Source organism: Colius striatus, chromosome 11 (genome assembly GCF_028858725.1).
Source record: "Colius striatus isolate bColStr4 chromosome 11, bColStr4.1.hap1, whole genome shotgun sequence".
Lineage (NCBI taxonomy): Eukaryota > Metazoa > Chordata > Aves > Coliiformes > Coliidae > Colius > Colius striatus.
The window spans coordinates 28,115,770-28,130,441 of NC_084769.1; the positions used below are offsets into that span (position 1 = coordinate 28,115,770).

The following is a 14,672-nucleotide window of genomic DNA, read 5'->3' on the forward strand; positions in this document are numbered from 1 at the left end:
GAGGGAGAACCATGGGGCCAGGGATTTGGGGAGGCAGGGAATGATACTGCCCATTTTTTGTAGCAGTTGCTCTTTCAAGGGGTCAGACCATGGGTGAAATCATAATCTAAGGACAGTGGCCCTTCCTTATTCCCTGTGCAATAATTCTGGCATTGTTCAGTGTCTTCTCACTCAAATCACAATAATAAACACAGTAAACCCCCACAAGTTTAATACATTAAAAGAAAGCAGTTTTGGCCAACCTAAAGGAAGTGCTGAAGTGGAAGAGTGACCATCACTTTAGCTTAAGAGATAAAAACTGAGCCCTGTCAGTGGCACACATGTAACTTGAATCTGCTGTAGGCCACTCCTTCCTTGGTGGGGAAGGCTTAGTAAGGCCTTGTGTGAGGTTGGTGTCACAACAGGCACCTTTTAGAGCTCAAGAGCAGCACAGCACTGCTTACAGCAAACCTGTGCCCACAGTGTAAGAGCACAAGTGGCTCTGTTGTTGGTAAACAGTATTGCTCCCTGAGGGGAATATTGTCTTGGAGGCTGATTGCCAATGCAATTTTGAGTTGCCAGCAGCCTGCAGCTAAAGAGCACAAGGACAAGCTTTTTGTCATGTCTTCACTAGAAATCCATTCTCTTGCCTGCTCTGCAAGGACTGGAACTCTTGGTGGCATTGGGGTGAAAGAACTGATTTGTCCCTGATAAAAACATACCTTGGTATCTGCCCTCCCTTACCTGACAAATTAATGAAGGTCTCTGTAGGCAGCCACTCTTACAGAAATCTTCCAGCTGTCAAGGGGAAAGAATGTCCAACAATTATGCAAACAACTATTGTAGGCATTTACAAACTATAGCTGTGGCCTTTGTGAGAGTTGCTATTAAAACAGGTTACTGGGCAGAAGCCTTGAAGAAACTGTGGACATTTAATCAGGATAACAATGTGAATTCCAAGAAGAACACACATAGATTAGCAAAAAATGTAGTTAATGCCTGAAAGCACAGAGCCAACGGATTACACTGTGCACGGTGCATGTGTGGCTGCTGCCCAGCCTAGTGCAAAGGGAAGGATGGGCCTTCAGCTGGGGCACCCAGGACACCACCCTGGGGCCTTGCTGGGCCTGTGCACGAGCAAAAGGTGCAGGGAAGAAGAGAACACAACACTTCTTGTGTTAATTCAAGTAACAATACTAAAAGGAAGAGGCAGGTGTGTTCCTCTTTAACGTTAGCTGAAGGGTAGTATGTGGGTGAATGTGGCTGGGGTCCTGCTTCAGAGAGAGTGCTGGGGAGGGAGAGACTGTGAATCACTTCAGGAGAGCATTGTCTGCCTGTGAGGAGGAGGCTGGCAGCCCTTGCTTCCCACCATGCTCACCTGTGCAGTGTGTGTAGCCACAGGGCACAGAGGAGGGAGATATGAAGAGAACAGGGTGGCTGCAAGAGGAGGGGGGGATCAAAGCTTCTTCCTTTCTCCCCTTCCTTTCTCGCCTCTCCATTTTAGATTCTGTGCCTTATTTCTGCTATGTTTCTCAGTGCTTGTTTTCCCTAGAGGTCCACCTGCAAGGCCAGACCTCTGGGAGGAGAATCTTCTCCTCCCTGTGCCAAACAAGAACACCTGCTCTGCTAGAGATCCTGAGCAACAGCAGCTGGGCAGGCTGTCCCTGCCATCCACACTGTCCCTATACTCCTGCTGCCTGGGTGTGCCACGGTGAAAGGGCACAGGTGGTTGCTCCTCACCCTTTCTTCTGCACCCTCAAGAGTAGGGACAAGTTTTACTAGTAACTTCATGAGCCAAGTCATTTAACCATTTCTATCCTCTCTACTGCATCTGCCTCACAGGATGGCAGCATTTGATATCTCAAAAGATAAAGAATATTTTTTTGAAAGCAAAGGAAAACTAGAGAAAATTGACGGCAGTAGTGGGTGGGAAATGAGCTGAAAACCATAGACAGGGCAAAAGTCAGAATAACCAGATGAGTGAGGACGGTTATAGTGTGCAAGTGAAGAGGCATTGAGTCACATTGCAAGCTTGTACCATAAAATGATCTATACCTATTTCCCAGAAGGTGATCAGTTTGCATAATGCAGAAGTTTTAAGAAGGATGTTCATTGGAACTTGATGAATAGTTAATTTATTTTTGTTTCATTGGCAAATTTGGAAAGTCAAGAAGACTCATTTCAATCAGACTGAAAGGAAAAAAACTGATTTTTTGTGAATTGAGAAGTAAAACAATAATTTGGTTTGCATATTTAAAAATAACAGGGATTTCTGAAAGAAAATGTTGCTTCAAACAAGAAAAAAAATCAAATCTTTTCATTTGAAAAACAGTGAGAGCTAAATCATTAGAAATTCTGAAGGGTTTGGTTTGGGTTTTTTTTTATTGCTGTTAAAGAATGTGATTGTACTGTCCAAGCTCCTGCAGTACATTGCTATCTCCCATCCTGAACTTTTGGCTGCAAAAGTTTGTTTCAAAAAAAAAAAAGCCTCATTCTCAGGCTCAACAATTTATCATGAAAATACAAACTCCTCAAAACTCCAGAGCCTGCATCTCTGTATGTATCCAGCTCCTCAGTGGCCCATGTACTCCACAAAAAATCGATCAGTCACTACAAAGTCACAGACAAGAGGTCATAGCTGCATTCGCATTTGCTAGCTCAGTGTGCTATGACTTAAATACAGAGTCTACTACTGAATAGCTTGCAAATGAAATTACTTTGTTTCAGGATGCAGTATGAAAAAACAACAACAAAGATGCTCTTATAGAGCATTTTTAGTTAAACCTTTTGAAGTCAGGAATGGGAGGATGCTGTAGTTTCATAGCTGTTGGAGGAATGGGAATGAAGGGAGACTGAATCCTGCCTAACCCCTCTACCCCAAAGACCTGGGTACAGAGATACTGGGTATTTTCATTGGGTCTTGACCTCTGGCAATAACCCAACACAAGCTGCTATATCAGGCAGGTGATATTGCAGCAATGCCATTTACAGGGCTCTGGTGGCAAAATTTGTTGCAGTTAGGTCCTTAGAGTAATGAGAACCAACACTGCTTTACACTTTTTCTTTTACAAGTTGTAAGTTGGTTGCTGGTGTTAGAAAATCATACAAAGTGGGTTAATACAATGGCCATTTAAATGAGCAAACATAGCAAAAAACCTTAGGAAGTGAAACTTTCTCAAGAAAACTCTGCTTAACTGCAGTTACTCGTGTTGCAAAGGGTTCCCCTCACGTTTCTCTCATTGCACTCAGTACTGGTTCTAAGCAGCAAAAAGACAAAAATTCACTTTGCCAGTGTGTAAGATACTGATGTTTTCTTTGCAAAAGAGATGATGATTGAAAAATGAAAAATGTTGGTGGTAAGGGCTTGAAAAAAGCTTTAGGAAAAGATGTACATGTATTTTCTCAAAAATTTCCCCTTTTCCTTCAACATTTCATCAAAGTTATAAAATTTAAAACACTTCCTCCCAATTTGAGTAGGGCTTGATTTTCTTTGGACCTCATCCAATACATTTATTTCTTTGTATGTACCAGATATAATCTCACTGCTATATAAAAGAAAAATTCCCCAAGTGGTGTGTAACCCACAAGCTCACCCCCCTATTTATCCCCTCTATACTGATTTTGCAGCTCTGTTTCATAATCTCTTTCCCCCCTAGAAACACATTTGCAAATCTCCTCAGTTCTCCCCTTCATCCGTAGAATGTAGGCCAACAGAACTGCCCACTGTCATACCTCCTGGTTTCTGTTATCCCTGTGACCAAAATATTAAAAATTCTTTTGGATGCTAGATCTGAACTTTAAACCATAGGACCGTCTATCTGGGTTTTCAGATGATGAGAGCTGGACAAGAGAGCTGGAGTTGCAAAGAAGCGCATTAGGGGGATGCTTGCTGCAATAAGAGGCTTTATAGTAGGCATTAATCAGTGCTCAACTCAAATAACCAGGAGAGAATGCTGGCCACACTTACACATTCAAGTTAATATTCTTAGAGTTGCTATAGATGTGATTGTCTAAGAATATGAAAAAGATAAAGCTTGCAGGGAGTGGCAATATCTGTCAGCAGTTATAGTAAGAAAGAGCTTCTCAACAAAGAGGTAGAGGCTTGTCAGCTCTTTCAATCTATCACTTGTGCTAATGAAAGACACATCCTCTTGCACATCTGGCCTCTCTGACATTTCAGGGGGTTGTTTTCATACTTAGCCCTGGCAAGAACTTCAGGGAAGGGGAATTGCTAAGTCCTAGAAACGTGTTTTCAAGTACTTTGTAAACCAGGGGAGACAAAGGGAGTTATCACTAATGCTTTGTGCACGAGATCAGATTCTGTGACAAAGGATATGAGCAACAAATCCTGAAGCTGATACTGTTTCGCAAGGTATAGGACCTGCTTTTAGTTTGCTGGCTCACCTGATGCGAGCCCCAAGCCCAGTGCTTGCCTGCAGTGTCCCATTTTGCAACTTCTACATTTCAAAAGCAAGAAGATTCTTGCAAAGTCTGAGATTTATTCTACAATCTCCTGCCACAAATTTCTTCTATTTGTTTTTCAGAGCCTCCATCCTATGATTTGACACATATTTGCATGCAAACACACTATCCTTGCACGCATCGCTGCAAACTGGCAGTAACATGTGGTGGCCCATGGACGGAAAGCAAACCACTTCCATACATGAGGGCATCAACTGTGCAGATAGCAGACATAATTCTCGTGAGCAGATTCTCTGAAAAGCTCTGAATAAACAATCTATAATAAAACTGCAAGGAAAGGGGCAAGGAGAAGGTGTAGGAAGCAGAAAAGAGAGAGGCGGTTATTGCAAGGAGTCTGAAGTGGTTCCCACCTCTCAGTGCTGTGGTTTTGTATTTTGTCAAGTAAATTTTCAAGAGCATTATTGACAAGGATGCAAGTGGTGCACTATCTGATCTTGTGTTTTCATTTTTAAGTGGCTTATGAGCAGGTTTTATCTGGGAATATGCTTCATTCACAGCCTAATGGTGGTATCTGAAAGCACTGAAAAGCAACATATACCCTTCATTGATCCAGCCATTCATTTTTCTGCACAAAACATCCTTTCCCTTCTTGATATTCTAATTTTCCTATCTCCGTCTCATCATGAGCTCTCTGAGATTTCTGCACAACAGCTGTTTCCCTAAGCTGTCCAAGGCTTGTGGCTTCTGTTCCCAGACTGGGTGTCCCCCTGGGAACAGATGCATACCTGTGCTGTAGTTCTGAAATCCAGTCCCCAGACAGGGTGGATGTGGCCTAATGAGACAAAATATCTTTAGCCTTAGCCCATAATCACTTTCCATCTCAACTGCTGAAACACTCTTTTCTCTGACCTTGACAAACTTTGGCTTACTGCTATGTATTCAAAATGTTATGGTGTATCTGTTAGTTTGAACACCTTGCCATTCTCTTTGTGCCTGTCTGCTGGCTCCCTCCTTCTGCTCTATTACTAAGTTTTCTTCCTTCATTTAATTTCATTTTATTTCACTTTCCATCCCATCTCATACTATCAGCTCTCTTTCACTCTTCAGAAATGGCCTCCAGACTTGACTGGTGAACAAAGCTGATCTTTATTACCCACTTGTCATCGATTCAGAGGTGCTTAAGAATGTGCTCCATACCATCCTTTGGATGAACTTCCCACTGTGAGCTTAGGAAAATGCCTTTCCTTGTCAAGTCTCCTGTCTTTTGAACGTTTGGATTCTCTGCATGTCTACTGAGCTGGAGCACTATCTCTTTTATGGAAACTTCTTTGCTTTATAAATATTAAATATAAAAGTTTAATTCTAGCTTTTCCAGGAGTCCTGCTTGATCTTGTAGTTTGAAATGCCATAAATTTATTTTAAAAAAACCAAACAACAAACAAAAAAATAGGGAAGTAATTAACCCTGTGAAAACTAGAAGCAGACTCTTAAGCTATATGCCACACATGAAGTGTGTTCCTTGTCTGTACCTTTTAAAAATATTTATCGTCTCATTTTTGAGGAGAACAGGACTCTTCACGTGTCTTCAGCAAAGCTGTATTCTTGTGTCCCTCATTACTTGCAAATTGCTGTTCTGTCAGGTCCAGAGACTATCAGTAGTACAGCTACCTTTTGCTGTTTTTCTGTTTTGCAATGCTTTATGAAGTAAAAGGAATAAAAGTACTTTTGCCAGTACTTCTCCATTTCCACATCAGCAGTTCACCATAGTGCATACTTTACTGCTTATTTTTAGGCTTGAAGGATTCCTTTGGTTCTTTTTTTGCTTATTTGTGAAAACATACTAGCCCTCAGTGTTCTCTCTGGAATGAAGGTGTCTGCTTTCTTCTGTGTTCACTCCTAAATGATTGACCTGCAAAGAAGAGATTTGTGGTGCTCTGCTTTGGAAAGTTTCTTCCTTAAAGGTAAGTCCTTAAATATCTAGCAAGACGCTTCAGGGCCTATGTTCAAATTCCTCCTAAAATCTCTCCCTTACCACAACCCCTTGTAGGAAACTGGAGAAAAGTAAGGAAGCTGGTGCATAAAGACCTTTTGCATCTGTTGTTTCTCAGTCCTGTTTCTTTATTTCCTCTTCCTTCTCTCTGTATCTCTTTCCATAGAGTCTCAGATCTTACATTTTGGCTGCAAGCTGCATGGGGAATGGGAAGGGATAGATTTGCTCACACAAGGGTCCTGATATATCATGTACCAAACCCATCCAGGTAAGGGGTACAATGCAGACCTTCAAGGCTGAGAATTCCTAGCCTGAAAAGTTGGGAGGCAATTTTCCCTGTGTTAGTGTTAAATAACTGTAGATGTCTTCAATGTCAGGAAATATTTTTTTTATATAATTAACTTTACAGTAATTTAACTTTAAAGTAAGGGAAGCAAAGCCTATAGTCTAAAAAAGAAACACCAACAATTGTATCCAAAGAAAGAGGATGCTCACGTTCTGCCCACACCTCAAATCCTACTGGACAAACTGCTGGTCAGCAGAAACACCCAAGAAGACCAGCTCCATGTGCCCTGAAAAACAGTGGAAGGAGAATTCCTCTGCTAGTGCTGTCCTCACCTCTGCTGAGGCTGGACTGAGGGCATGGGCTTAGGACTAGAGAGCAGCATTTACAAAACCAGGGTAGAAGCTGACAGAAAGCTCACATTTATGAGAGACTTAAAAATCTGGTTTGTTCCTTCAGGAACCAAGACTTGGTCATATCTAGGCCTTTACTTATAACTTACTAAGGTTTTAGTCCTTTAATGGTAATGAAACAGTATTTTTTCCAGTCACTGCGTTATTTCCTTTTCTCTTTACCTATTGTTTTGTAGAAAAGACTTTTTCTTCAGCCATGCCACTCAGAGGTCTGGATTTTTTTTTACAAATGACAGTGCATTTCAAAACCCCCCATAGGTTTGTGGCAAACTAACATGGTAAAAATGTGAACTGTTTAACATAATAAGACACATTCTGAGTTCAACAAAATATCCTGAAACCAGGTACTTATGCAAATGATAAGCTTCTCTTCTCCCCATTACATCTTGAGCATTTCACTGAACAAGTTCCTGTCACAGAAGAAAAAAAACATGGGCAGCAGGCTTTACAATGTGAAAATAAGTTTGTGAAAATAACATTTTGCAATAGGAATTCTGACAGGGTGTCAGCAGGAAGGTTTGCCCTAGCACGTGTTCAATGAAGAAAAGCAATTAAAATCACTGAAATGTGAGCAACTGACCCAAAAAGAGAAAGAAACTTATGTGAGAAACCTAGTTGTTTAACTTCCTAGCAATCTGACTAATCACAGTTGAGACTCTTCTGGCAAACTATGTATTTCCAGTGGTACTCGACTTGTTTGCTGGTGTTTTTGTTCCCAGGGTGCTTTTTCTGATAGATCAGTGTTCAGGGTAAATTGTGTGTCCCTCTAGGTTGCACTAAATTCGAAGAGGCCATGAGACCTGAAGCATTCCTAACCCAATTCCTCAGCCTAAGGTTCTGCAACGTAGCTCTGCAAAGCCCTCAGTCCCCTCCCCTGCTCTGACACTTTGCTGTGGTAGCATATGTAGAGTACAAAGGTTTCCTGTGACCTGTCACCTCTAAGAACAAAGAGTACTATAAGAGAAGAGTAATATAAGAGTAATATAAGATAAGTATATGCATTATATTAAAGATTTATCTTACTCTGAGCTTTTGGACACAGCAAGTGCAAAGCACAGTTTATTTGGGACAGCCTGAAGAATATCCTTCCTGCAAGAGCTTCTGAATCTCAAAGGGAGGGCTCTTCTTTCACCTATTCCCTTGCCCTGGTCCTAAGCCTTGTGTCAGGTTCCAGTTATGGAAAAGGGTAAAAGAAAAAAAATGCCAAGATGAGGAAGTCAAGGCAGAAAGATACCAGACTACACAGACAAGAAGGCACAGTAACTAGGTAAGATAGATCCTATGGCTGTGACCCACAAAGTATAGGAAAAGTGGACCAGGCAGGAGTCTAGAGACTCTTCATGAGCTGAAGAGTTTTAGAAGAGGGGCCCAGCAGAGAGAAAAGTTATCCCCAGTGATTCTTGCAGATCTTATTTTAGGGAAGGAACTCATTTAATTGCCTTGTTCCATGCTGGAAAGGATACGAACAGTGAAGAAGAGGTCTAACTTGGAACAAGATCTCTATTTTACTTCACCATCCATCTGCTATCTGCACATGTTACCTCAAGATCCAAGGTCTGATTAGTGAGGATAGAGGACATCTCTATCCATTGGAAGGTGGATACTCTGGCCTCCCCTCAGGCTGCCGTAGCCGTGAAGACAGAGGTGACTTCAAGAGACTCCACAGGGAGACATACTCTGCCTTACTTAGAAGAGTAGTCATCATAATATGTGTCTTTTAAGGAGGAACAAGGGTAAAAAGTAAGAAGTGGTCTATCTGAAAAAGCACCCTGGGAACAAAAACACCAGTAAACAAGTCGAGTACCACTGGAAATACGCAGTTTGCCAGAAGAGTCTCAACGGGCAGTGAGAGGAGCACCACCTGCATCACATAGTGTGGATACATGGGTCAGTGAGCACTGACTTTTAGATGGCAGTTCCCTTGGCAAGTGTTTAGAGGTTAATTGCACCATCAGTTTGCAGTCTCAATCAGTTGTCAGGAGATGACATTATGATTGCTAAGGCTTAAGTGCATCATGTATTTAACTGCATACAAAGCTCAAAAGATATATGACAGGTAATTTGGTTACTACTGTGGATATGAAAATGTCAGGCATACCCAGTAATTTCATGCCACAAATCTCACTGATATTCTGGTACCCAATGTTGCAATAGCATTGATTTAATATTAAATTTAATATTAAAAGTGATTTAAACTTGCCTAACCAGTAATACAATATGAGCTTGACTCATTATTAGAGTGTAGGTTTCCATTTTCTCATAGCTATATTTTTATTTATCATCAGCTGTGTTTTGAGTCTTGTTAAGATCAAACTGACTGTGTACCTGTCATTACAAACAACTGTTGTGTCACCTAAGTATGGAAACAAATTTATTTATATCATTAGGTATATATGTGATTTCAAGCTCAAATATTTATCCTGTATCTTTGGGTTGGGCAGACCACTATTCAAGAACTAACACTGTTAGTTTTTCTAGGTCATAGTTCAAAAGTAGGTCTTTTCAATATATAAGATCTACATAGATAAACGACGAAGCACTTTCTAAAAGAGCTTCTCAAAATGTGGGGAAAAAAGAGAATTATGACCTTCAGTGTTACTGAAATGTAACTTCATTTTAATGAAATTTTTTAGGCAGCGATTCATGGATATATCAGTCTATCACATAAAAAAGCAAAATTATTTTCAGATCCTACATGCTTTTTAAGAGGCTGATGGCTGAAAACTGTTTTACTGAGATTTAAAATGATGCAGACATTCTAAGCAGAGATAGCAATAATCAAAGCTCCTGCAGTATTTTTCATCTGTTAATGTCAAGGAACTTAGACAGTAAAGTCTGTAGGTAGGAAAAGTTCTGTATAGATGTGGAAGTCATTAGCTATAAACCTTGGTAATTCAAGTCACATTGCTGATACTAAAAGGTGAAGTCATTGCAAATGTAATCAGTATTTCGAAGGGACAGCAATTCTTAAACATAGCACTAACATTAAAGCAAGCAATGAAATAGGGGGTGGGGGGAGATACTCCATAAAAAAGCTAGCTCACACTGATTGGCTGTGCCCCATTTGGCAGAAGTATAGTTGTCTGTGTGTTGTCCTAGTAGGAAATACTTGATGATTGCCAAAATATTAAGTGCTATGATTGTGCAAGCTGACAGCACTGCCTGCTCTATTGGATGACTACCTCTCCTCCCCCAGCTCTTAAAGTAGAATAGATGGTAGTTTCAAATTGAATATATATTTTCCATTTGCTGAATAGTTGTTTTTGTTCACGCTGTTTGAGGTTAACTGTACACGTACTAATCGAACCCACTTCTTCCTTTCTCGTAAAACCAAAACAAAGCCTCATATTACTTTCAGGTACAGCATCTGGGATCAAAGCTATATATATACACACTGACTCTGTGTGGGTTCAAACATTTCAAAGATTCAGTATCCTGAAAGGTGCCACCTTCTTTCCAGTCCTGAGAGTTCCAGATTGTCTTAAAGTCTGAAGACATCAGCCACCTTCAGCATCTGTCCCAGCACAGGAATGCTCTCAGTATTGGTCACCGTGGGCTTTCTCTGCACAGCCACTGCCATTGCTGAAGGTGGGTAGATGAGGAAGCCAAGGTACCTGGGGGTGACTACATTTTCTCAGTTTCACATCTTTGCAGGAGGTGGACTGGGTGCAACAGGGAGAGAAAAGTGACATGGGACCTTTCCATAGGACAGTCTGGGAATAAGATTTTGAGACACTGCAAGGTGTCTGGAAAACCAGACACAGACTTTAGAACAGTAGAGAGGCTGGGCGGGATTCAAAGTAGTTCAGGAGGGAAGAAAGATTTTGGCAAACCAGGCCCAGTGAATGAAGTTGTTGGCAGCTGATGAAGTGTGTAATTGATGTGATGAAGTGGAGAAATTCTTCTTCATCCCAAACTCTTGCACTGCAGAACGGAAGAAGATAAAGCCTGCCCCAAATTGGGCTGATATAAAATGAAATTGAAGAAATAATACTGAGTCTTCACAGTTTATTAAAGCAAAACTCAGTGCCTTTCTGCAGCAGGATAGAGTACAGGAGTTGTAAAAAGCAGCCAGTTAAGACATCCATGGTACACTAGTTTGTCTTTAAGATTTGTAATCATTTTTTGAAATATGTTTATCAGCCTTTGCTATACTGGATGCTACACTGTGGCTTGGAATATATTTACTGTTGTTGGAATCTGGCTTGAGAGTAGCTTATTAAAAGTGAGGAGCAAAAAGGTCACAAACAAAAATTAGCAAACAGGTTTTCCATTCAGTTTTACTGTTACACTAATGGTTCTGTTCTATGTTCCTTCCATACAGGATGTCAGCATGTTTGTAAATATGAACATGTTTCTAACAGGCAGACATTGTGGTTTAAATGTCTAATTTCAAATTTGTAATTTCAGCTTCATCATCTGAAATATTTGGGTTTTGCTTTCTTAATGTATATTAAACAGTTTGTATTGAAGGAAACTCAAGCATGCAGGTCATTGGTCCAGTAGGTGGGCCAAAAACCCCACTATTTAAGCAACAAGTAATTGATGAGACTTATAATAGCATTTATAGTAATCAAAGCACTTCTCGAGCTTTTAAAGGTGTATTAATGCAGAGCCTATGTGAACTGTGGTCTTGGAGTCCTTTTCTGGGCAGGATGTAGCAGCATTTCTAGGAATTATCTATGGATAATAGGAGATGATAGGACTCCATTTCTATTGGGCAGGTTTCAAGTAAATGTCTGCAGTTCCTATCTTGACAGTGCCTTTACCATCATGCTCTTTACTTCCTTGCAGTAATGGAGGTGACTCAGCCAGCAATGGTACTGGCCAACAGGCAAGGAGTTGCCAGCTTGGTGTGTAACTACAAGCACATTGGGAACGCAAAGGAAATTCGAGTGACTCTGCTTAAACAGATGGGTGATCAGTTCACTGAAATTTGTGCTTCAACCTACACAACAGAGTTTAAAACGTTCACTGTGGAAGAGGTCATTCAGTGCCGGGTTAGCCCTAGCCGAAACAACGTGACCCTCACCCTCACTGGCCTGCAAGCCAATGATACTGGCCTTTACATCTGCAAGATGGAGCGGATGTACCCTCCACCCTATTTCATGAATAAGGGAAATGGGACACAACTTTATGTCATTGGTAAGCCAAGCACTTTGCAGTACTGCCATACTCCCACGTTAAGGGAGTTGCTATTATGTCTTGAAAGTCTTCAAAGCTCTGTTTGCAAGAAGTGAGGCTGAACACTAATTCAAGCTAGAACAATGATTAGGTCTTATTCCTTTCAGGTCTCCATGCACACATCTAAAGCAGGCATAGGCATAGCCATGCAATATATTTGGCAATGTATAGATGCTTGACAGCATGAGCAATACCATAAAGTGTACACGTATGTCTAGGCAGTTAGACATGTAAGTGCAGAAACAGTGCAGACTAAGGGGTATGTTCTTGTACAGACAAAGCCTGGTTTCACTTGAGGTTGGGTGGACAGGGATCCAGAGCTCAGTCCTAGTAGTATCCCAGGGTAGCGCATACTAGAGAAAAATAGTGCAGAGGCTGACTTATTGACTCTAGGGGCTTCCTCATGTGGCTTATGTATGACATGACTTGTGTGATATCATACATTTTAGATCCAGAACCTTGTCCAGACACTTCCATATCTCTCTGGGTATTAGGAGCTACTGCCTCAGGATTTTTTCTTTACAGTATCATCATCTCAGCTGTTCTCACAGGCAAAGCGGTAAGTCACATCAACTCAGCTCCAACTTGCTAATAACACCCCTTTGTGTGAAGAAGATAAGGAGAAAGAAATGAGAACAAGGAAGAACACTGGGAACAAATCCACTGTGATGCTCCTGTTTACTGGTGCAATACTGTTACAATAATGCAAAATAAGAGAACATGCTGGAGCTGCCATTTAGATTTGTTTATGGCTCATTTGTGTTGCCAGAGTACATGAAAGCAGTCAGCTTACATCAGAAGGACTGACCTTTGGCTTAGCTTTGGCTGCTTAGAAGATGATGGAGTCCTAGATACTTCTGGGATCAAAGGCAACAGTCTTCATGTGTACTCTGATTTCACAACTGATTCATACAAGATCCTAGGATTTGATTTTTCCTTTTCTTACCATTCACCTCTGTGCGAAGCACATTCAAAGAGGCTTCCTCTTGTGATGGGAGAGAGGGAATTTTAACTTATAACATTTTTAACTTCACAGCTAGAAGTATCTGCACAAAGGCATGTGAAATGTAAGCCTGGGTTGCCTCTTTCCATGAGGGTGTGGAGTACTTACAGCATGTTAGAAAATAACACCTGATGCCAAAGCTTAAAACCAAACAATATCCTTGGTCCCATATTTTTCAATCCACTCTTGTCCCTAGAAGCTAAATGAAACTGCACAGTGTGAACACTCCTAGTTTGAACTAACACTGAACTCTGCAGCAGGAGTGCTTTCAAAGTGGCCCTTGTAAGTCTTGATTCTCTCTCAAATGGTCTCACAGATCTCCTACAAAGAGAGGTGACAGGGAAAAGTGTCTATAATACCTTCTACTCAGTAAATGCAGAACATCCATCAGTTTTCTCTAAAATGTGCAGGTCAATGATATGCTGTGATCACTTGTTTATTTTACTGTCTTCCCGTGTTTTGTAGATAAAGAGAAGACGATGTCTCACTACTGGGGTCTATGTGAAAATGCCTACTGAAAAGCTAGAGAAAAAAGTGATACCATTCCACATCACCGTTAACTGAAACAAGGAAAGAGAAACAATTTCCTAGCTTGGAATTCCTATCTAATTCAATCAAGTTAGAGAAAGAAAATTTTCTTATTACAAAGATACATGGGAAGGAAACAGAATATTCTTTTTAACTTCCATGGTTTGGAAGACCACGCATTAATATTTCAAGGTTAACCCTGTCACATAAAAATGGCTACATTAGGCCATTGATTCTTTGAGTTGTATTGTACCAATATGTAGTCTCTCTCTATATACATATATATAGCATGTATAGCATTAAGAGCTATTGCTGTTGCAGCTGAGTACCTTACTGTCAAATTTCACCGTATCTACTGACCAACTGAAATCCAAACACTATTATGACAGAGGCTTGTGTGTCATTGCAAGGCTCATCCTATAGGTGTAGGGCACAGAGGCAGAAGAGCACACTAATGTACAAAAGAATGTTGACTTGTTTCCTGGCACTGCTATTTATTGGTCCCATTTCTGTCATTAGTGCTCTGTGCTTCCACAGAGGCATCACTGTGGGTTGGCACTGATGACCCCACTGCTACAAAAGCCTGATCTCATCTCCTTTCAGTGGCATTGTGTCCCAGCACCGCCCTGCTGAAGTTAACACTGATAATACCTGAGCCCCTGCTGACAGCTGGGTTGGAGAGAAAGGCTGCCCAGCAGGAGCCCTCTTAGGGCTGTTGCTGGGAGGATGTTCCAACTCTGCTGGGGCCTTGCATTTTACAAGTGCTAAATTAGCATCTATCCAAAAGGCAGAAGTATGTTGCTGTGTTTAACTGAGTCTATTTTCCATGAAAATACTGACAGTGTATAACCTTGTTTATTAGTTATGTAC

General features: G+C 41.0%; 1 protein-coding gene across 1 annotated transcript; it reads left to right on the forward strand.

Moving 5' to 3' along the window:
* The first annotated feature begins 10,518 nt into the window (after positions 1-10,518).
* On the forward strand, positions 10,519-14,423 carry CTLA4 (cytotoxic T-lymphocyte associated protein 4). The gene is made up of 4 exons (XM_010200580.2): positions 10,519-10,675; positions 11,882-12,232; positions 12,721-12,830; positions 13,740-14,423. The coding sequence occupies exons 1-4, from the start codon at positions 10,618-10,620 to the stop codon at positions 13,836-13,838; spliced, it is 618 nt and encodes a 205-aa protein (XP_010198882.1). The 5' UTR covers positions 10,519-10,617; the 3' UTR covers positions 13,839-14,423.
* Positions 14,424-14,672: the final 249 nt, after the last annotated feature.

What these genes read in the sequence shown, in the direction of transcription:
- CTLA4 (XM_010200580.2), top strand. Translation starts at nt 10,618, where the DNA reads ATGCTCTCAGTATTGGTCACCGTGGGCTTTCTCTGCACAGCCACTGCC. An exon ending in AGCCACTGCCATTGCTGAAG is followed by an intron (nt 10,676 to 11,881) that starts GTGGGTAGATGA and finishes ACTTCCTTGCAG; the next exon opens with TAATGGAGGTGACTCAGCCA. An exon ending in CTGTTCTCACAGGCAAAGCG is followed by an intron (nt 12,831 to 13,739) that starts GTAAGTCACATC and finishes CGTGTTTTGTAG; the next exon opens with ATAAAGAGAAGACGATGTCT.